Source organism: Sphaeramia orbicularis, chromosome 1, assembly GCF_902148855.1.
Source record: "Sphaeramia orbicularis chromosome 1, fSphaOr1.1, whole genome shotgun sequence".
NCBI lineage: Eukaryota > Metazoa > Chordata > Actinopteri > Kurtiformes > Apogonidae > Sphaeramia > Sphaeramia orbicularis.
The window spans coordinates 42027029-42050375 of NC_043957.1; the positions used below are offsets into that span (position 1 = coordinate 42027029).

At 39.0% G+C, this 23347-nt stretch overlaps 2 protein-coding genes across 8 annotated transcripts in view; one reads left to right on the top strand and one right to left on the bottom strand.

The window, feature by feature from the left end:
* LOC115417834 (putative methyltransferase NSUN7) overlaps positions 1-23347 on the bottom strand; it is a 48908-nt gene that overhangs the window by 16078 nt on the left and 9483 nt on the right. Inside the window, 4 exon segments of the mRNA XM_030131988.1 lie at positions 2131-2313; positions 2762-2885; positions 15867-16098; positions 18154-18236. Of these exon segments, the coding sequence (XP_029987848.1) occupies positions 2131-2313; positions 2762-2885; positions 15867-16098; positions 18154-18236 (622 nt within the window).
* Positions 14622-23347, top strand: part of rbm47 (RNA binding motif protein 47) — a 35148-nt gene continuing 26422 nt past the window's right edge. For 5 of the 7 annotated variants that reach the window (XM_030138476.1, XM_030138503.1, XM_030138485.1 and 2 more), the window contains exon 1: positions 15944-16417. The gene's annotated coding sequence lies outside the window, so the exon portion shown is untranslated. Of the gene's footprint in view, positions 14770-15480; positions 15674-15943; positions 16418-23347 lie in introns of those variants that run through there. The other 2 variants (XM_030138450.1, XM_030138441.1) reach the window with 2 other exon arrangements.

Below are 23347 nucleotides of genomic sequence, written 5' to 3' on the forward strand. Positions count from 1 at the left end.
TTTAAAATGTAATGCCAATCATCACATGTAGCCTATTTAGTCATTAAAACACTGGTGTTTCAAAAGAATGCAAAAAACATAAAAGAGCCAGTCTTTTGAACGGCTCTTGTCAGTGAACGGCTCCCTTCAAAGAACCAAAAGTCCCATCACTAGTGTTTAGTCAATGATTAAGGCACACAAAGGGTTAACAGTTGGTCTCTGGTAAAAGTCCTGCCTCTAACCTAAATATCACTCTCTGATTGGCTCTGCAGTTTTGCTAACGTACATGTGATTGGCCGTCCCCGCTGTCACTCAATCTGCTTGTTTAAAAAAAAAAAAAAAAAAAAAAAAAAAAAAAAAAAACTACTTACAACCTGCTAGTTGGACAGGTGGACCGTTAGCATAAGTTAACAGTATGTTTGGCATTTGTTCTGTCTGGGTCATGTCAGCTAGATAGATTTTAATATCAGTGCTGTCATTTACATTTACATTTATATTTGTATTTGTGTCTGTTTGCGTGCGTGTGTGCGTGCTTGTGTGTTTGGTAATTAGGATGTGAAGGATGTCAAAGAAAAGAAAAGTGGACAGAAGACACTTCTTTAGGAGTCAAAGTGTAAGTTAGTTCAAGGGTATAGAACTGCAGAGGCTCAACACAGATATTGAATACTTCTACTTATTATTTTCATGTATTTCTATGGAAGAGAGCAACTGTTTAAAAAAACACAAATTAAGAAAATTTGTGGGGAAAATACTATAAAACCTCTGATTCTAAATGCTCATGTGATTGTATCCATATTTTTGGGGAATAAATTACATGTAATAATTGAAAGTTAAAGCCTTTTTTACTCAGGCAGTAACTGTACCATCAAACTCTATGATCATTGTATCCCTAATCTGTTCATATGTTATGCATCAACATATTTATGTTAGGTGACAGACGGTAGAGAAGTAGAGGAGATGAAGGAGGAGGAAGAGGAGGAGAAGCTGGAGGAGAGGCTGGAAATTCATAGGTGAGGTTAAATAATGATGGATTTGTTAGTCTTTTGAGTAACATTGCAGAATGCATTCAGTTCTTGTATTGTCTTTAGATATTCAGACATGCATTACAAACATGTCAATTACAGATTTTTTTTTTTCTGACTATGATTGTTTGCTCGTTTGATCGCCTCCACATCAACTTTCAGGAGTGCTGCCTTGGAGAACTTTTGTGTCCCCACCAATGTCAAAATCAAACCTACTGCCTTGTGTTAAACAATCGTGTAAAACACATCAAGCAGACACTCACGAGATGTGTTTGTGGATGTTGATCAATGAATGTAAGTCTAATATTTCACTTGTTAACCTAGTTACTGACCAACATAAGTCAAAGCTGACGATGATTCAAGAAAATTATAATGATATGGAGAATGAATTGAGTGGGTGCTCAATTACGCTTAATTTCACAGTATTGAAACAGGTTAATGTGTCTTTAAAATCTCATCAGGCTTGAATGTAGTACAACATCACTGATGCTACATCTCATGATTATTTACATTATCCATTCATCTAATGGTTTTAATGTCACAAATGAATGATTAGAACACCGACAGAATTTGACTTCAGTCACAATAATCAAAAATCCAAAGATAGTTGTCGGATAAAAAAGAAAGGAATCGAATCCTTACATTTGAGGAAATCATTAATTGACTCTGAGTTCCTAATAAAGGAAGATAAAGTCCCTTCACGTGTAGGGAAAGTTACTGTATGTCAACTCCATGTCCCCCTGTACAAGTGCGCATGTGTGTGCCCTCTTATCACGTACCATACAGACATCTGCTGCACCCCCAGCTCAAGTAATATGCAGTCACACAGGAATGAAATGTATGAGTATATGCTATTTAATCTACATTCTGCAGTTGAAGTTGCTTTTCAGAAGTGAATATTGGAGTTGACACATGCAGCAGCTCCAAAGCTATTCATTATAGAGATAAGCTTTCCTTCTAGGAGGGTAAAGTCCACAGAGGTAGCAGGAGAGTAGATCAAATTAATTTCTTCTTGACTTTATGTTAAATCATCAGTATGTACTCCCCTGGCAACTGCACACTTCAGTCCTGAAATGTAGACGAAGGGAGCAGGCATCAGGTTAATTTCTGAAAACAAGAGAAACTGTACATTTGAGTGTGCTGAAGGCGAGCTGGTAGGCCTGTCTCTGTGTGATCTTGTCTTCACTCTCTGGTAGTGGTGCATCCGTCTTTTGTCCATAATGCAGAAGCTGTTGGGTGACTGGCTTCTCCATACGCAGCTGTTGGAAAATGGCTGCTGCCTGGAGGAAGGCCTGATCTGATGGTGCAGATTCTACAGGTACACAGAGGACTGTTACAGAAGATGGTTGGAGCAGATGTGACAGATGATGTGAGGATGAGGTAATCCTGTTAGTGATATTACAGGTGCATTTTTATATATTTGTGCTTTTGAGTAGAGGTTTGGAGCTCTAAAGGCCTATACATTTATGGGTATGTAAATGGAGGTCTGTGTGGTCAGTGTGTTAGCTTTATCTAATGTGTATGCAGAGCTACAGGTAACTGTAACCTGAGGACACACTCACCTGTGTTTGAGCTTCTATAATTTCACTATAAAACACTTATCCCATTGTTCAGTGATGCTCTTAACATTATTGGTAAATTTGATCTTTGTTCAACTACTCTAATTACTGCCCCCTTATTCAATGTAACCTGTAGAATTTAACGTTTGTTCATTAAATGGAAATCTATTATAGGATTAAACATCTGCCATGGCAGCTTACCTGCTGAAGGTAAAGATGAAGAAGGTGGAGGTGGAGGCTGACAGGAGAGTGGCTCCTTATCTATCGGATGACCCAGGTCCTGACTGGAGTTGAAGACCTCCTCTGTGTCAGAGCTGGTTTCACATCGTCACTTGAATCCACTGTAGCGGATTGTGTGTATGAGTGAGTAAACCTGCTGGTTTTACATCACACAGAAAAACGTGAACTCCTTACCTTTGTCTGTCATGATCATCAAATCATCATCAACAGAACCAAATACTTGTCAAACACGTCTGTGAAACATTTTCTTTCTTCTTCAACACTTCAGCCTCTTTCTGGTCCTGCCGCCGTCCACCACCATCTAAAGAGACAAAAGTTATTTGTTTCCCGAACTGAACCTGAGCTCAGCAAATGTAAATAAGACGCATAGCGTCAGTCATGGCTGACATGTGATCCGCTGCCCAGTTTCTGTGCATGTGAGACAGTGCTGCTGTAGGCCACTGTGGGTAATTGGGCTCCTCCTGGTACAATTAGGCAGCCAGTCAGATACATCAGCATTAATAAATAATGGGGCGCTCTCCGACCCTGGACAAAGGTCCACCTCTTACTGACCTGCCTCACTCACGTCTGTGGATGAGTATTAAAGCCACACACAAAACCAGTTTATAGAAGTTTGCAAGATCTGGTGTGGTTTGGACAAGTTTGTGGCTGACCTCACTTGACTCAACAGACTTTGTGCATAAGGATTAACATCCCAAAGTGCAGGGACCACTAGCCTCTAATTAAACTGGATTAATAGAGAGAAACACAGAAGACTGTAATCGGCTTTTACAGTACTCATCAATGTTTAAGCACAAAGTTGGAATTGACCAGAAATGTGCAACGTGTCCAATAAGGCCATGTCAGTGCAAATAGAATACATTAATGAATATCAAACAGCAGTGATTTAATGAGTGTGAAGCAGTTTCTGTAGTTCACAGGAGAAACTCTTCAGTCCACTTTAGAGAAGCAGCGCTGGAAGAAAAGGCTACAGCAGCTTAGTGTAATCTGCATAGATGATGATGGGCTGTTTAAAATTGCATAGCAGGTCTTACCTTTGTCATTCTGAATCCTCATGGGAGAAACACTGCTCATTCTTTGAAAGTATCGAAGCTTGATGAAATATTCAGACAAACTATTAACCACAAAATTGCCTGTCTTTGTACATCATACAATGTCCACATATACAGGCTGATCCCCACTCCTCATGTGTGGTTTTGTTCATGCTGGTCCATCCTGAGTTTGAAATGTCATGGTAACAATATGATAATGAAGGAGGACTTTCCGCTTTGTGAAGGACATAAGATACATGAGACATGACATCTTTTAACATGGAGCACAGTTTCTACTGACAATTTTACATACTGGTTTACTGTTTGATTCTCTCGCCTATTTATATGAAAAGAAGACATGGTGCCTGTCTGTGTCCATGTGTGGTATGGCTGTGGGTGGATGCCACATATGTCAAATGGCATGGTCATCATGTATGACCACTTTGACCAGCTGTGGACTTTATTACAGTAATATGCCTCTTTCTCATCATATGTGACTGCACAAAGGTATCAGATGGGCAACTCAGGCTGAGTCTGCCCCCTGTTGGTGAAGACCCAGCAGTACAGCAAACATTAAAGTAAGCAGTTAATTAAGATGCACATGATTTTCACTTCATATAACTGAAACTGTTTTTGTTAATGACCATAGTACATAGAAGAAATGTACATAATTTTCTTGGCTGGCAGGCTGATTTTATTCATCATTTTTGACAGATTGAAATATTTATTTGAGTGTTTGGATGTAAAATAAAAAAAAAAAAAAAAAGAAACACCTCACCTGGGATGAGGAAAAGTAAATAAAAATCAATGATGTTTCCTGATGCTGTATAAGAAAAACAATTATTTGCTGTGAAAATGATTGGCAGATGATCATTAAATTTATGACATGAATAGAAGTCTGTAATTTTCTGTGAGACCAACAGGGGAAGCCATTCTATTGAGGGATGTAACAGATACAGAGCAGCCTTTCCCCTCACTCCTGCAGTGACTGATTTCAAAGAAAACCTCTCTTTGCTCCCTGTTTCATCAGAGCACATGTGCATGACTGTATGAACGTGACCTCTGAGTTTTTTTTGCTGCAAACATGAACAGTGTCCAGTCTGAACTTACCCAAACCAGCACTAGCTAAAGCGAAATGGTAAATAATTGAACAGCAAAAATAACACAGTTCTTTTTTCATAGTTTACCAGGACTTAGAAAGATAAAGAACTTTCCTGAAAAGCAGGAGGAGGTACATCAGTGTGCAGAAAAACCAGAGTGAGCTTTTTGGGGCCAAATGAGCCTCACTTCTCCACGGGTGTGAGTACAGCTGGAGAGATTATCCCATGCAACACGCGTCATCAATGTCGCCTCACAACGGGGCTCCAGTTGCTCTGTGTGTGTTGTGTTTTTGGGGGGTGTTTGTGTGTAACAGCGTATTCAATAATCGGCCCAGTTGGAGACGGCGGGTCGTGCGGCCGTAAGCCGACCTGGAATTTTCTCAATAAAGGTCTAATCTTTACGGGAAGCTGTACAGTGCTGTAAGGAGTTTTGTTATTTTTCTGTTTTTCTTCTCTTTTTAATTAATGTAGTTGCACACTCACAAAATCCAGCATCTCACTTCTTGCGCTAATCAATCAGGCTCACTAGGTAATTAAGATAAATCCCTTTTGGTGTCTTTTAAGAGATCCTGAGGGTTTTGTGCAACAAATAGACTCAGTGGCCAGATGAAGCACATGTATATGGATGTTTGATTCCAACATTAACTAGACTCGCCTCTTCTCATGTGACTTTCTATAAGATTTTGCAACCTACTGCAGGGATTTGGTCCCATTCAGCCACAAGAGCATTAGTAATATGTGCAGTGACGTTGGGTGATAAGGCCTGGCTTTCAGTTGGTGTTCCTGTTTATCCCAGAGTGTTGGATGTGGTTGAGGTCAGGGTTTTGTGCAGCCGGGTCAAATTCTTCCACACTAAAATAAGAAAAACCAGTTATTTGCAGGCCTTGCTTTGTCCGCAAGGGTATTGTCATAATGAGGCAGAAAACGGCTTCTGGAAACTGTTGAAGAATAAAGAACAATGGCACATTATTTAGTTATTATTTAGGTTTGCATGCATTTTAGTTTGTTTACTGTTATGTAGTTCTTGCATGCAAGAACTTGAAAAATATGTTTTAACTTTTCCTCAAACTGATGTATTAAACTAGCTAAAATGAGAATAAAATTAAAATCATGCAGATCACAGATTGGTCAATCCAGAATCATCAGCCAAAGGCAGTTTCAATAGATACAATAGACTGACAACTGTAACATTCTGACCACTGATAGATTAGTTTTTATTATTTCATTCCAGTGGGACCTGTCAGTGGGTGGGATATATAAGACAGCAAGTGAACATTTAGTGTTCCAACATGATATGTTAGAAACGGCAAAATGGGAAAGAGTAGGGATCTCAACAACTTTGACAAAATAGACGTTGTGATGGTCAAATCACTGGATCAGAGCATCTCCAGATCTTGTTGTTTGTTCCCAATGTAAAGTGTTTAGAACCTACCAAAAGTGGTCTGAAGAACAACAAGCAGATCTCAACCAGTCAAGTGTCAATTACCACCTGCTTAAGATTGTATAGGTCCCCCTTTTACCACAAAAAAAGCTCTAATACGAGGCTTAGACTCCACCAGACCTCTGAAGGTGTGCTGTGGTATCTAGACCAAGACTTCAGCAGCAGATCCCTGAAGTCCTGGAAGTAGAGAGGTGGACCTCCATGGATCAGACTTATTTGTCCAGCACTTCCCACAGATGATAAATTGTCCTGAGATTGGAATGTCCTTCCTTAGTTCATTTTCAATCAGTACTAACCACTGCAGACCAGGAACACTCAACAAGACCTGCAGCTGTGGAGATGCTCTGACCCAGTCATCACTGTTACAATATGGACAATATATATATATCCCACCCAGAGAAAGATACCATTGCAGTGAAATAATCAATATTAATACCCCTTCTCCTGTTAGTGGCAGATTTGTGTATGTGTGTCATCATGTTGTGACATGGGGCGTCCAGCCAGGTGGGAAATATCTGAAAATGTCAAAGCTAGTTCTCCAGTTGATTTAATCTTGATAATTTGACCACATATTTGAGTCTTAACAACTAAATCTTTATATAATTTATTTTTACAATAAGTACTTTTATTCCAAAACCTCTAACTCAGTTCAAATCTCCTTGTATGCCATGGCTGCCATCTACGGTCTCAAATGGGCTTTATGCACAGCCCCACTACTTCCTGAACTTAAGGCAGCTCCTTTATTTCCTGTTTTTAGCTTACCGGCCGACAGGCCATAAGCTATTGTCGTCATGTGGCGTCTGGCGTCGCCTGTCGTCTGTTACAAAAATTTCAATTTTCTTCTTCTCCAAAACTACAATTCCCATTGACTTCAAATTTGGTGTACATCTTCTTTATGATGATGTCAACAAAAGTTAGTGAAATTATTTGGATCCGGATCTGATTCTGGATTTGGTGCGACTTTGAAAAATTTCCCCATTATAAGAGATAGGAAGTGGATCGATGCAATAACTCAGTAAATATAAATGATATCAAGTGTAAATTTCCACAGTCCAGCCCTGATGGGGAGATGACCAAAACATAATGTCCACATGCTGATCAGGATCTTCTTCTGGATCCAGGAACTTACGGAAAATTTAACATGGGCTCTTATGGGGAAAAAATTTTAATCGCCTTTTTCTCCGAAACTACAGTTCTGATTGACTTCAAACTTGGTATCCAGCTTCTTTATGATGATTTCAACACAAGGTATTGAAATTATTTCGATCTTGATCTAATTCTGGATTTGGTGCGACTTTGAAAAATTTTCCCATTATAAGAGATAGGAGTGGATTGATCCAATAAATCAGTAAGTATCAATGATATCAAGTTGGAATTTGAATTTTTTACAGATCTGATTGGAATATGACCAAAACATGGGCTATTTCTGTAATACAATAAATACACATAACTCAGTGATAATAAATGGCATCTGGATACATTTCCCAAAGCTTTTAATTTGGCTGGTAAGCTACAGGGCCATTGGTCCTATTTTTCATTATTGGACACACTGATTAATTCAGGTGTGTCTGCTGCTTCTTGTTGGGACTACTGTGGTCAGACACACCTGGATTAATCAGTGTGTCCAATAATGAAAAACAGGAAATAAAGGAGCTGCCTTAATTTCAGGAAGTAGTGGGGCTGTGCATAGAGCCCACTGATGTCACAATATATAGTATTTACGTTTTGTTGCTGTGACTGCCAGCCAGGCTGAGGGGCTGCTATTCTGCAGTGGAAATGCAGTGTGCTGGTGCCAAAACTAAGCCAAATTGAATAAAATCAAGATGATCTGAGCTGATACTGTCAGTGGAAAATGGCCCGTATTCATCTTTTCCTGGAAAATCCTTGCGTTCACCTCTCTACTGCGCCCCCTACATCAGCCACACTGGCAAACACCATTAACAACACAACACAGACCTCATATATTCACCTAAGAATCCATGAACATTACATACTTTACCTTTAATAATTGATTAAATTTGTACAGAAATGAATTATTTCTGACAGCTGTGCTTTGGAAATGCAGTTTGGAAATATTTCATTTGGTGATGGGAACTTAATGTGATGGGGTTTATTCTTTTTCACGATATTGTTAATCATCAAATTCAAATCAGTTTAATCAGCGATGAAAGGATCTGTATATTGTATTTGTCTGTTCTACAATAATAATAAGTGGCACGCTGACTCATTCTACATCCTCTCATACAGTGCATTCCTTTACTTTCTTGGTAAATTCCACTGGCATTTTCAGTTGAGTAACCTCTCAGCTGGCATGTCTGTTTCTGTACATGAAATTTGACACCATGGCAATGTGGCCCTATTGTATATCTGTTGCTAGGTAACCCACTTCAATGATGATTCTATGATTCTGGGCATAGCAATGGGATTGTAGGACCATTGTATTCCAAAATTGCTAATATCTCAACTTGCTTTTTTCACTAGTCTCTTCCTTATCCAAAAATACATAAGTTTGCCAAACTACAGCAGTCAGCTCTTTCTGGATTTTGTGTGATGCCTGAGACACACTGACTGATGGACTGAGTCCACTTCCCTTTTATAATAAAGATGATCAGTATTAAAATAAGCCACAAATGAAAACAAAACAACTTATTTGGACAGGGGCGTCCATATACGTTGGGTCACATGGTCATAGGGTCTGATCTGTGTCACTCATCAAGACCCAATCAAAATGTGTTGAACTCTTAAGCTTTTCTTCCACTGGAGCCTAGGCTTAAACTATTGTTACAAAGTGGAGAATACTGCTTTTGTATTAAGTACAAGGTCAGAACTTGACAAGAAATGTTCTGGCTACTTCACAGCCAAATTTGTAAGTGATCTTATTGTGTAACTTGAGTGAGAGGCATAGAGAGAAAGCAAGAGAGCGAGAGAGAGAGAAGAAAGAGTGCGAGAAATCACACACTTTGGAACAGGCTGACATTTAAACACAACATGAAGACCCACGGCCAGGCAACAAACAGCGGCGACAAGCTGGTTCACACACAGACACACACACCTGAGACAATCTGACATCCTAAATTCAGTTCACCACCTGATATAATAGTAACATGATGCTGGTTTTCCTCCTTTCTCAGTTTCGTTGCTGTATGTGTGATGGCTTGATTGGGCCACTTGTTGCAGGTGAATAGATACACTGCCCCGTCTCTTTGTGTGTCATTGTCGGGCATTTGGAGTATGAGCGGAGTTCAGCCTGGGAATCTCTTCTCTCTGTGTCTCAGGTCTCTCTGTCTATTGTGTGGCAACCAGGGCAGGGTCTGAGCTGCTTATTGTGGGAAGAGTTTTCCTTTGTTTACAGCCGATGAAAAGGCTTCAAGTGCATGTGTGCGTTGGTGTGTGTGTAAACTAAAGTTTCATCATCTAAAGCTCTTGAGCGACTAACTTATTAACTGACTTATTGTTTCAGCTCTTCTTTACAGGGTGGGGTGAGCATTTTCAGATATTTTAATCTGACACAGATCCAACCTGGTTTGGAAAAAGGTCTGATGCTTCTTTTTTAATAGTCTTATACATATAGAAAAGTGTATGTACTGTGATCGAAGAAGTATTCAGATCCTTTACTGAAGTGCAAGTATCAATATCACACTACCAAGTAAAAGTTATGCTTACAAAAAACAAAAGGAAAATGTATGTAACATCAAGTTGTAACATTTACATAAGCAACTGTGTGGTAAAATAGTTTATTGCTATTATATGTGATGTTTTGGATTAATTTTACTACTGTATTAACATGTGTGTTAAATTTTACTGTCGATTTTGTTTTAATGCTGGGGTAATTTAAAATCCACTACATGGACACAAGTATTGGGACTCACTGAATTTAGGTGTTTCATTGTGAATAGGAGGCTCTGCTTCAAAACAACAATAATAAATGTCATAATATAATTTTATATTGTGATAAAAATCACTTTTTTTCCTTGAAGTTAATTCTGTTTGGAGTTTCATCTACACTTCTTTTTACTTAATTTTTCTCAACCTTGAATTTTTTCATCTTTATACACTGTTGTCCATAAAGTTGGAATAAAATAGTTTTACTTCTCATGAAATGATTGTGACAATATCCATCCATCCATCCATCTGTTCTTTCATTCATTCATTCATTCATCTTCTGAGCCTGCTTTATCCTCATAAGGGTCACGGGGGGTGCTGGAGCCTATCCCAGCTACCTATGGGTGAAGGCGGGGTACCCCCTGGACGAGTCACCAGTTCATCGCAGGGCTGACTTGTAGAGACAAACAACTAATCACTCTCACATTCGCACCTATGGGCAATTTTAGGTTGACTAATTAACCTATCCATGCATGTCTTTGGATGGTGGGAGAAAGCCGGAATACCCGGAGAGAACCCACACAAACACGGGGAGAACATGCAAACTACAGTATTATTTATTCTTGAAAGAAGTGTAACTGGGACCCAGAATGTAATCATTGTACCTGGTCAAAGACGATTACAAATAGGAATAAAAAGAGGAATGTGTCTGAAAACAACATTATTCCAACTGTATGGGTGGCAGTGTAATTGTTTTAAATGTTCTGTCTCTAGATTTATGAAATAGTCATTGTGTTCTGACAATACATAATAATTTTAAACCACAAATAATCATCTGGTTTCTTCAATGCTCACACAGGAAGAAAATTCAGGCTTTAAATGTGAAAAGTATCTTACATTTATCATAATACATTTTGCATTACTATATATTGTAGGATAAAGTAATGCCAGGAATTCCGTCCGTCTTTTTGTCCAATCGAGATTTTTATCCAACCGATTTCTCGACGACTCTTCACCCAATTTGGCAGACAAAGTCCGATCAAATTGAAAGTTAAGACTTGGGTGGAATGTTTGTCTTGATTTGACTGAACTACCCAAAAAGGACAGTAATTTAGTGTAATCTAGTTTACAGTTATCTTTAATTTAAAATTCTAAATTCATCCCTGACTAGGCAGGGTATCAGTGAGCAGGAAGGGGCAAAGTGTTGTGCAGCATGGCAGGGCTTTACTTATAATCCACTTATAATAATGATAATATTTCAAATCACCTGACTGGGAACTCTTACAAGCTGTATGTCTGATAATAGTTTTGTCTGTATCGTGTACTTTACAGTGGAAAAAATTATTACAACACCTGACAAATCTGAATATACTTTGAATTGACCCTTGTTTGTCTCTGAAACACAATTTTATTTCACTTCACAATGATGTAAAATTCATGATACATGAGGACAGTTGATTTGAGCACAGCACATATCAGATGAAGTGAGTCTGCATTTTTTTTAAATATCCACTTTTAACTTTTTACTTTGCGTCCGAAGACTCACATCATCATCGTTTTAACCACGATCACACCTGACAATGATAAGGAATTCAGCTTCTTCTGTGAAATAACATGACTCATTGACAGTGAAATAGCTTGTTTTTTGTGATGAAATGACCTAAATCTCCTTATGATTCCTCTGTTCTATGGTTTATAGAGAAGAATGATGACTTTGTAGATATTTCATTTGTTTTATGGGTATTTTAACAGCCAATTCAAATAGAAAAAAAAGAAAAAACAAACAAACAAAAAGAACAGATGAAACCTCTTAAATATACCAAGTATTCTAATGATTTTGGCCACCAGTGTAAATACTGTTGTGTGCTTATATTGCATGTGATTATCACAAAAATATCAGAACCCCATCAGAACCTGCAAAGTCACCAAACCCTAACCCATGCAGTCAGAAAAAGTGCCCTGTCATCAACTATGTGACAATGCATGCAGCTTCAAAAACAGGACATTATTTCCCAAATCCCACAAAGAACACTTCATCCTTCAGTTTATTGCACAAATGCTCAAAATTAATGCATTTGGAGATATGATGTTATCACTGATCGGGAAGAGGATGAGAAAGTGGGTGTGATAATGAAACCTGTCAGACATGAAGGGATGAAGATTCATATCCATGGTGTATCCATGAGGTAGTAAAGGTGCCTCTTTTTTTCTGACTGCTGTTGTCACATCTTGCTAGTACTGGGTGTACATAATAAAGTGGCCGGTGAGTGTATCTGCTGCTTCTGTAGCCCATGTGCTTCACGGTTTGGTGTGTTGTATGTTCCTCTGCATTATTTGAGTTACTGTTGCCTTTCTTTTAGCTCCAAACTGCTGCTCACTGGATATTTTCTCCTTTTCAGGCCATTCTCTGTAAACCCTAGAGATTATTGTGTTTGAAAATCCCAGTAGAGCAGCAACTTCTGAAATATTCACATCAGCACCAACCTGGAATCAGCAACCATGTCACGTTCAGTATCACCTTCAGAGTTCAACATCACTGTTTTTCCGTATTCTGATGCTTGGTCTGAACTTCAGCAGATTGCCTTGACCATGTTTACATTCCTGAATGTGGCTGCCGTGTGGCCTGTTAGTAGATAAAGTGTGTGTGTCAACATGGAATGATAGTGACTGAAAGAAGAAGATCATGGATACTAGGAGTAGAAATAACTCTGCAGGATGGATGGATGGATGGATGGATGGATGTGTTAACAAGCACTTGAATAGGTGGTGTACCTAATAAAGTGGACAGCATGAGTGTACTGGCATTATAACATAATGACATTACATATCCTCCCGAGACCCAGTCAGTAAAAGTTTTGTAAAGCTGTTAAACTCTTGTGCACTTCAAAGTACAAATACATTGCTGGGTCTCAGGAGGACAACAACTTTCAGTTTTAATCTGTATGATATTTTTCAAATGTTCATGCTTTATTAACTTAAATTCTGTAAATCTTAAACACTGCTGTATGTGGATGTGGACATATTTCAGAATTTTATCATTATTCTGGCAATGGTTTGCTGTTATAGTAAGTGTTTGACTTATGATTGAAGAAAAGGCACAGAAATATACAGCTATGGCTCTTTAACTCATAAAGACCCAAACATCCAGGATCGACCAAAATCATGTACTGATGTGAAATTTTTAAGAACTTCTGAACCACTAAACTTATTAATAAGTATAAATAATTGGTGTAAAATGCAGTTTGTCGTCTTTTCACGGTCATCAGATATGACCCATTTGGACGTTCAGAGGCTCTGTAATGAACATGGAAACACCGTCATCTTCTACAGCATTGATTCACCAGTAAAACCCATAGAGTTGGATCAATGACAGTGGATGGAGATACTGGGGTTTATGTTCAACTAGAAAGCACTCCGGAGAGCGCGGACCTCCACCAAGGCTAGATCAGTCCCGTCCCCCCCCCCCCCCCCCCCCCCCCCCCCCCCCATCACCACCAAAAATTTAATACTTTGTTCCTTGTGCCAGTGTCAACATTTCCTGAAAATTTCATCAAAATCTGTCCATAACTTTTTGAGTTATCTTGCGAACAGACAAACAAACAGACAAACCCAGATGAAAACATAACCTCTGCCATTCCTAGGCGGAGGTAATTAATGATATTTTTGCTGAAAAAGTCACTTATTCGTCAGTTTCCTCTGTTTTTGATATAACAACCATGAGCTTTAATCTGAGCTTTTATGAACATCTGCATGATCAGTAAATTAAATATAGGAAAATAACTGATTTTCACTGGAAAAAATGCAAAATAAAGAAGTTAATTTTACAATAAATGGTGATAAATCACTTAAGAAAGGTTAAATATAGAGGGAAAAATCATTTAGGAGCTGCCACAAAAGTAGCGCTGGGTCTTTATGGGTTAAAGTATGTATTGTTCTCAGCAGTTGAATAGGTTTGAACTTCCTAGACAGTCAATTCTGATGACTAGTGAACTGCCACATGTTGCATTATAGAGTAAGAGAAGGTATCAGCTTCATAAACTGTGCAGAAATATAAGTGTGTATGTTCCCTTATCTGTACTTTTTATTCAACCGTGTGAGATCTGTTAAATAAGCATTAAAGTGAGATGTATTGAGCAACACGTCCAACGGCCCCGGCCTCCTCCCAGCCAGAGTTCAGCTTTTCTCTGTGTGAGCACGTCTGACTCAATCTCAGTTTCCTATACACACACACCGACCCGCAAGTTCCCCACTGTGCGTGTATGTGTGTGTGTGTGTGTGTGTGTGTATGCGTGCAGAGGGATTTTAGCTGAATCTGAATGCATGTGTGTGTGTGTGTGTGTGTGTGTTAGTGCTCTAAACAGAAATCCAGCTTCCTCACTTCTCTCTTCTGTCCACAGCTTGTCAGTTGACCGACTACAGTTGTTACTGTTAAAGCTCTCTCTCTGTCTCTCTCTCTCTCTCTTTCTGTCTCCGTGATAACTGGCCGCCTCAGAGACGTCACACTCGCGACGCACCTGAGAGGAGGAAGAAGGAAGTGCCTAGCTCCGCCCACGCCAAACTCTGCAAGGAATTCAGGTAGGCAAACATACACATAAAGGAAAAAAAGGCAGACATTTACACAACATTGAATGGAGGCCGGAGTGTTGAAACTCTCCTACGTGATCAAAACAGGTCATAGTATTGCCAATACTGAAAAACAGGGGAAAAAAAAACTGCTTGCAATAGAAAGATGAAGGAGGAAATTTAGAAGCAGTGGAGATAAATACTTTTAGTTTAACTTTGATAAAGATAAGACAGTTTTATGCATTTGGTCGCATGTTGTGTTTTAAGCTGACAGTTTAACACTAGAAATATGAGAGGCTGTGAGTTATTATTACTGAGAGATGTCATTACAGAAGCACCTACGTCAAAGGAGTGAACAGTCAAACATAAAGACAGCATGTCATCATGACCTCAGGGTATGCACATTTGTGAATGAGCGAAGGCGACCTGTGCGTTCATCACTAATAAGCATGCGGTAAATGTGATCATGTGTGAGGTTTTAAACTAGGTGTGCAGGAAACTCCTTTAGAGGAATGTTGCTCTGGCTGCTATGATTCAGGTCTGGCTGTTTGCACGCACACGCACACGCGCGCGCGCGCACACACACACACGCACAAGGGCCACAGGAGGATAGCATTTCCCATCCGGAATGATAGAAGAGGGAGGGAGGTGTGTTTGGGGGTTTGGGCAGTCAGATTCTGGTTTGGTGAGTTTTAGGAGCAGGCAATGTGTACACCATACACAGATAGAAAAGCAGAGAGGCAGAGATAGGCGGACGCAGGGAGATTTTCTGAATGAAAGAAGGCAGGAAAGAAGACTAAGCTCTTAAAGTGTCTGTCATCGTGTCAGTTTAGATGCCAGGCAGCAGCAGCAGTAGCTTCACCTCGCATCATGCAACCTTGAGTCCAGCGTCACCCCAGCTATGGTGTGCTTTGAGGTAGATTTTGTTTTCTTTGCTAAAGAGTGGGTGTTCTCCTGGATCATTAGCGTGTTGGTGGTGTGTGTGTGTGTGTGTGTCCGTCCTCAAATCTTTTCTTTTCTCCTCCCTCCTTCGCCTCGTCTCCCCCTCCTCACTTCTGAGGAATGTGGGGCTTATGTCAGTGAGAGTCAGGTACAGACTCACTAATTACCACTGCCCTTCCTCCCTCCATCTCCACCTCCCTCCCTCCTCTCCCTCCCTCCCTCCCTCCCTCCTCTCCCTGTTGCTCTCTAGTTCTTTCCTTCAACTCCGGCACCTTCTGCGCTCCCTCTCTCCTCTCTCCTCCACTTCGAGACCTTGTGCGCTCCCTCTCTCTGTCTCCTGCTGTTGCGTCTACAAACGCTGTCTTGACTGGAGCAGAGGAGAGGACAAACAGAGAGGATCTGAGTCAGAATCCAAAAAAACACCAAAAGGAGAACAGAAACTTTGACTTGTCCTCGCCGAGTGTCGTGTGTCTGTGTGTGCTGAGTTTGTTAGATGTGTGTGAGCTTCTTGAGATCTCCTCTGATTGAGTTCTGGGGGATCTGTCATTGAAGACAGGAGGCGCATTGACAGCGAACGAAAGGCTGGGGTGAACCTGACACAGCTCCACAGAGGAGAGGAAGAGGAAAGGAAGATGAGAAAGTGACAAGCGGGACCGTGGCTTTGAATGGTGGCAGAACAACCGACGACACTGTGACTACACATCCCATCATCCTACAGGTTGCTGTGAACTCAGTGTGCCTCTTATACTTTCTTTTTGTCTGATTTTCTCTTGAACCTCAACATTTGCACATCCTTTTGTAAGGCTAGTGGGGGGACTTTGAGTGTTTTCTCACCTGGAGGATTAAAACACACTGACACACACTAACACACACGCTCACTCAGTGGGTATCTGGAAGGACATTTCTTCAGCTGGTCCAGTGTTCACGCTGACCAGCTGACTGCTGTAACCTTCACTACAAGGTTATGGGACAGGGACTCTATGTTTATTTGTGTGGGGTTGTGTGTGTGTGATCAGTTGCTGTCTTGTCTAGTCATCGTGTGCATGTGTGTGTGTTTCAGAAACTGGTTGAACAGGGCACCAGTTAGCCTTGGGTGTCCTCTTGTACAAATGAAATTTAGATGTGTGATGTGTAAACGTACGTCTGTGAATCCATGTCTCTATAGATACAAGATCCAGTTTGTTATTGTGTAATCATAGTATGTGTCTCTGTGTGTAACGTTCACATCCAGCTGATTTTCCAAGAAGCGCTGACTCTCTGACTGCACGGCAAAAACTGTGAGAGTCCAGTTTATAAGATCCACAAGAATAAAAAAAACAAATATGTAGGATTCAGTTCTTCAACTCAGAGGGACTTAAACATTAAATATATGTTACTTTTTGTCACTACATGGCAAAATACTGAAGACTTACACTTCTATATTTCCTAAAGTCATAAAGTCACAAGTTGGGTTTTTTTTTTAATGCAGAAGTATCCATAGAGTTTGAAGTAGTTTCAGAGTGAAAGAACTGCTGCACTTTCATTATGGCTGATTCCTGACAGTGACTATGTGCGTGTAATTGTTTAGTCCATCTTAACAGATCATCAGTTCTCTTGCGAATTCTATAAATACTTCCACCTTGTCAGTTGAAGGCGTGTGAAAGGTATGGGTGTGTTGAAGTGCTGGTCAAACCTGATGAAGTGATGACATGCTTTTTCCAAACTGCATCAAACAAAACCAAAAGCAAAAACGGAGCAGTTTCATGGCTGTTACTCAAATAGATCTGTTTGCTTTTCCTTTAAAAAATGACTGTGGCTTCATCACTGATTGTATTAAGGTTCAAGAGGTGAACCTTTCTTCAGAGTGATACTTATCTCTCAGCTCACTGTATCACATTCCACAATTGCAAAAGGGACAGACAGACATCTAAGACAAGAATTTATATCTAGATTTTTTTTCTACAGTCTAGTGTGACCTTAGTGATATCAGCATTGTTTGGGCCTGCTCTAGTTTCAGGAAGACAAAAAAACCAGCAGACTTTAGATGATTTGGGAAAAACACCAGACAATAGGAAGAGAAGAGAATTTTTTTTTTTTTTAATCTAAAATTGAGACATTTGGAGAAGCAGGACATTAATGAGTAATTGTTATTCTCAAGAGTAAGGAAGAGAAGCAGCATAAGTAGTAGTATATGGCTGTGTCACATGACTGTCACATGATCATCTCATGCTTGTGATGGGGAAGCACAGATTCAGTGTAGTGTGTGTGAAACAAAGCCATAAGCCTAATCCACCAACAGTGAAGCAGAAATCTAAAGCTGCGGAGTAAAGAGACTAATGCAGCGAATAGAGAGAAAGAGAGAGAGAGAGAACCTGTTAGCACTATTGTGTTGTTTATGAAACACCTGTAACTAGATCTGATCACACTCGCTCTCTCTCCTCTCTCCCTCTCTGTTTGTCACAAACACACACATACCTGGAAAGCACAATGGCCGCATTCTTCCCTTCTTTTGCATCCCTGTCCACCTCCCTCTTTAGCTCCCCTGGCCAGCCAAAATGCTGAGACGAAGGGGAGTTGAGACAGGCAAAATTCAAGGTAACACAGGGAAAAAGAGACAAGACATTTGTGCAGAAAAGCAACATTTCCAGTGTAACCATGACCGGGGTCAAGGTTACACTGGAGGTTGATCCTAATGACTTTTTGAGCACTTTTTTAATTTATAATATTACCATCAGACCATCATCAGAAGTCATAATACACATATTATACACACTTCCTAAAAAACTCACAATAATAAAATAGAAGATGGAGGTTTCACTCTACCTATACTGTGGTTTACTCATAGAAAATCAATTTAAGTTGTGTGTTTTCTAGGGCTGTCAAAATTAACGCATTAACCCAGATTAATCTATCATCACGATTAATCTGATTACAGATTTTAACGCAATTAACTCATCTGCAGTTCAGAATGACTCTGAACGTCTCTGCCAATGCATTTGGGGCAGTTTGTCCAGTAGAGTTAACCTCACACATGTGCAAATGGGCAGTTGATCTGGTAGTGACAGGCACCAGAACCACCCCATAAAGATGGAAGACACTAAACAGCACGTTGGCCTCTGGATGGAAATATGAAGACAAAAAAAAAACAAAACACCCAAGATGGAACAGTTGTTTCAAGTTGTTTTGTTTCAAGTTGTTTTGTTGAAACTTTTGGAGGAGTTTAACAAACTCATTAAGTACATACATATTCCCTTCTTTCTTGAGTCTGTTTGCTCATGCAAAATGAAGTGCATTTAATACAGATTAAAAATGAATGATATTTAATCGTGATTAATTGAAATTAATCCACAGCAACCCTGTGATTGATTAAAAATTTTAATCGTTTGACGGCACTAGTATTTTCAAATTTACCCTAATTCTTTGATCAATAAAATAAACATGACCCACATAATCTGGAATTTCTCTGTCTTATCTTGCTGTTTGTATGACATTTTGTCCTAAGCAGCTACTTTCAATAGAAATGAGACTAGAAATTTTCCAGTTTTAAAGAATTTTACATCCAGTCCATTGTTTTTTGTGTTGTGGGAGAGTCATAAAGTCTTACAGTCTTATGTGAACCACTTTTTTATAATATTAGCTCTCGGATATTAATTGGGATGTTTATTTCAGTAACTCACACTAAAAGCAGGCAATCCACTACATTTCATCCAAATATTGTTCTTCATACTCCACTTCATTTGCCTGACCACGCCTTCTCCTTTGAGGTTGAAAAGTTTTCACAATGGATGATACAAAAAGATTGAAAATACAACACATCATCCACAACATGTCATCCAATTTCTCACTGTAAGTCAAAGATAAGAGAAAAAGTGTAAAAAACAGATATGTCTATCTGAACTTCTCATATGAATCACAAACTCTCCATTTTATCTGGTGTTCTTATCTGATGTCAAACGTCAACAGTATCATGCTACTAAACACTGATGCTTTACCATTCATTATCTAATAATGTCATACATAACAATTTATCAGTCTGAGGAACTTTTAGTCCAATGCTTTTACTATATTTTGCTGCTAATAATTACACTATATGGACAAAAATGTTGAGACACATCACACCTACATCTTATAGAATCATCAATTTGAAATATAACCATGATTAAAATGTTCATGTGAGTTGTTGTCAATATTTATTTTGAGTTTAAAGATGGTTTCTTACAGAGTGAGAGTTGGAGAAACCAGATACTTATGATTTAATATGATTATTTATGGTTAGAACGTGATAAATATTTCAGAAATCTAGAGGTATGACATTAAAAATATGTTTTTATATATATATATATATATATATATATATATATATATATATATATATATATATATATGTATGTGTATATATATATATATATATATATATATATATGTGTATGTGTATATATATATATATATATATATATATATATATATATACTGATATAAAATATCAGTAGTTAGTAAAATTAAGTAAAAACAAACTAGGGGGCATTTGGTAATTGTAGATGACAGCGTAAACAAAATTCTCTCTAAAGATGAAAGAAAAACATTAATTACAATGAGATTTTTATCAGTATTTAGTTCAATGTGTCCAAATAAATTCAGCCATATTGTGTAGGTACTTAGGTAGGAGTTTGTCATGCAAGACAGGAGTATTTTTACATTGATATGTAGAAGTTCTGAATACCTCTTCCACAACTGGTGATTGAAATGTTTTACTTTTCAATAAGACTTGAATCAGATTGTCTCATTTGTCATTGCTATGAGTTGTGATACTCCCATCGGCAGGACAGCTTCTAAATTCTTTACAAAATGCATCTGTTCTCTTGCTAGTGAACTAGATTTTGATGATGCAGAAAACTATTAAAAGTTAACTGCCATGCTTTAAAATTTACAGCAATACCTTTATCATATGACATGTTTTATTCACCCAACTACTAGCCTTTGGTTAGTGGCAGTGTAACAACATGATGGTACTGTATTTCCTCCTGACCGCCCAGTGGACCATGAGAGACTGTTGTCAAGTAAACACAAGAGAGTCTCCGGGTTGTCCATGTTTTGAGATACTGTATCTGACACGACACCGAGAAATGACATCAGTAATATCTCTGAACAGATTAACTGTTCTCTTCACTCTTGACAGTCGTCACTGTTTTCATTATTTATTTCATTTTGAAGTAGATGCTGACAGAAAAAACTGATTATCCAAAAGAACTGGGACTGCAAAAGAAATCTGATACCTTATCTTAAAACCGGTGCAAATGAAACAAACAATTCCATTCCATTTCAGAGTGTTTTTGATGTAACGTGAACTGATCCTTTAATATAATTCTGTCACTGTTTTGTCAAGAACAGACACAGCGTTGAAAGTGTAAACAGGTGACCTCCGCTCACTGTGAAGGATGGAACAACTCCCCCACCTCCCCCCACCCTGCTCTGTCATCCCACCTTTGACTCTTGTGTAACCTTTCCGCCCCCCTTTGTGGTGACATTGCTGAACCCTCCATCTTCTTCCTCCTCCTCCTCTTCCTCCTCTACTGCTCCATCCTCTAACCTGTTCTTACGCTAATGCTGTTATTATGCTTCATTTCACCTCCAGTTTTTTTTACGTCTTTTCGCTGAATGTTTCTTTTTTCAGCTTAAAATGGAGAGAAGACATATTAGCTTGCTCACACACACACACACACACACACACACACACACACACACACACGCACTGAGCATCCAATTGCCTGTTCTGAAACAGGCTCCTCTCTGCATACCTGTTACTAAACACAATGGGCTGGTTGTCTGGACCCCAGGCCAAGAGGCAAGGTGTGTGTGTGTGTGTGGGTGGGTGAGTGTGAGGAGTGGGTGATCTGAGTTTGGCAAGGAAGGTAAGTGTGTGTGTGTGTTTGTGCAAGTCAGTATTTTTTGGGAGAGTAACTAACTACACTTAATCTAAGGAAGAGATACAACTATAATACACACATACATCCATTCTAGAATGGAATGTTCCAAGAGTCTCTGTGAACCCATTCACAAAACTGATACAAGGTAGCAGCACACTGGTCACAAACACACATTTATAAGCAGGCAATGACAGCATGTACAAGCACAAAATATTTCAGTCTTTGCTCTTACTCTGAAGTAAACCAATTTCCTAATGAGCTGCAAATATTGTAGTTTAATCAGACGTGAAACTGTTCATACCCTCGTTCTCTCTGTTCTTCCACTCTGTAAAGTTGGCCTGCCTCTTTCAGCACTTCAGACATCATCTTGAAAATGTCAGGTTTTTTGATATTTGCTCATATCCAAAACCTTGTCGATATCCTTTGTCACAATGTGGATGTGTTTCTCCTTGGACCAGAAATGTGGACTTCTTTCTTCTCTTTTGGCACATTCACCTCTTTATCTGTACCCCAGAGGCTGTGTGCCACAACCTGAGATAAAACCCACAAAGGAGACGCATATTCCACGTGCACTGTATACATGTTCAAAGAATCCTCTTAAACCTGGACCAATACCCGTATATTTCATTTAGAAAAAGCTTCATTCAGAAAAAGGTCTAATTCACATGGAATATGTTTACGTGAGAGTCAAACTCACAGTAGTAGCAGAATTTTAGTGCTTGTTTATAAGCAAATATTCCTATTATTACAGTTGTTCCAAATAAGGCAGTCTAGTCCTAGGTGATCGACATTACTGTGTACATTCTGGCATCTTCTGCATGTTTGGACAGCAGGTTGGTGCTCATGTCATTTATACGTCAAATATGGAAACTGGGGCCCTTTTCTGAACATATTCCAGGAACTAAGTGCAGCTTGATACTACCTCTTATGGTAGACGTATTTAGTATTACCCAGTTTGATGGCAATGACTGGGAGTGGGTTTTTTTATTCAGGTTTCTTTAGGGTTCCCTTTTCTTTAACTTAAGTCTCAGTTGTACTTGAATGTGTGTAAATTTTTATGATGGTGTACACATATATGGATGAAAAATTCAGATTTGGATTTAAAAAAGTGCTATTTTTCCAAAGTTTTGGGGTGGAGAACTTGTTTGGCCATGTGAAGATTACCTCCCTCCACCATGTTTGACTTTTGTCTCACGTACCTTACCCTTTTCTTTTTTAATCAGTATTATAATTAAATAGATTTTTGTCATGTTTGAATTGTGATTTTCTGCGGACTGGTTTTGGTCAGACCAGGACTTTCCAGTTAAAGAAATGTTAAATATACACATACAATAAAGATTGGTATTTTGATATTTGTGCCAAACCTGGTGTTATGTGAGTATTTCAGAGATTTGGACATTTCTTACACAACTTGGTTTATAAAATGTGGTGTGGCACAAACTGAGGTAGAAAGTCCAAATGAAATATATATCTTTTTTTTTTTTTTTTTTTTTTAATTTTCAAGGAATACTCATAAAACCCATATAATACTGTTACAGTCCAGATACTGTAACTGGAAATGGGCTCATTCTGAATTTCCAAACAGTGTATGCTGTTTACATGACTATATCAAATTCTGAATATTGTCATTGTGGAATATTAAAACACATGTAAATGTAGTCGGCTCATATCCCTCCTCTCATGTGACCTTTACACACCTTCCCTCTCTCCTACGTTCACACACTCCCATGCTTTCCCTTTTGTAT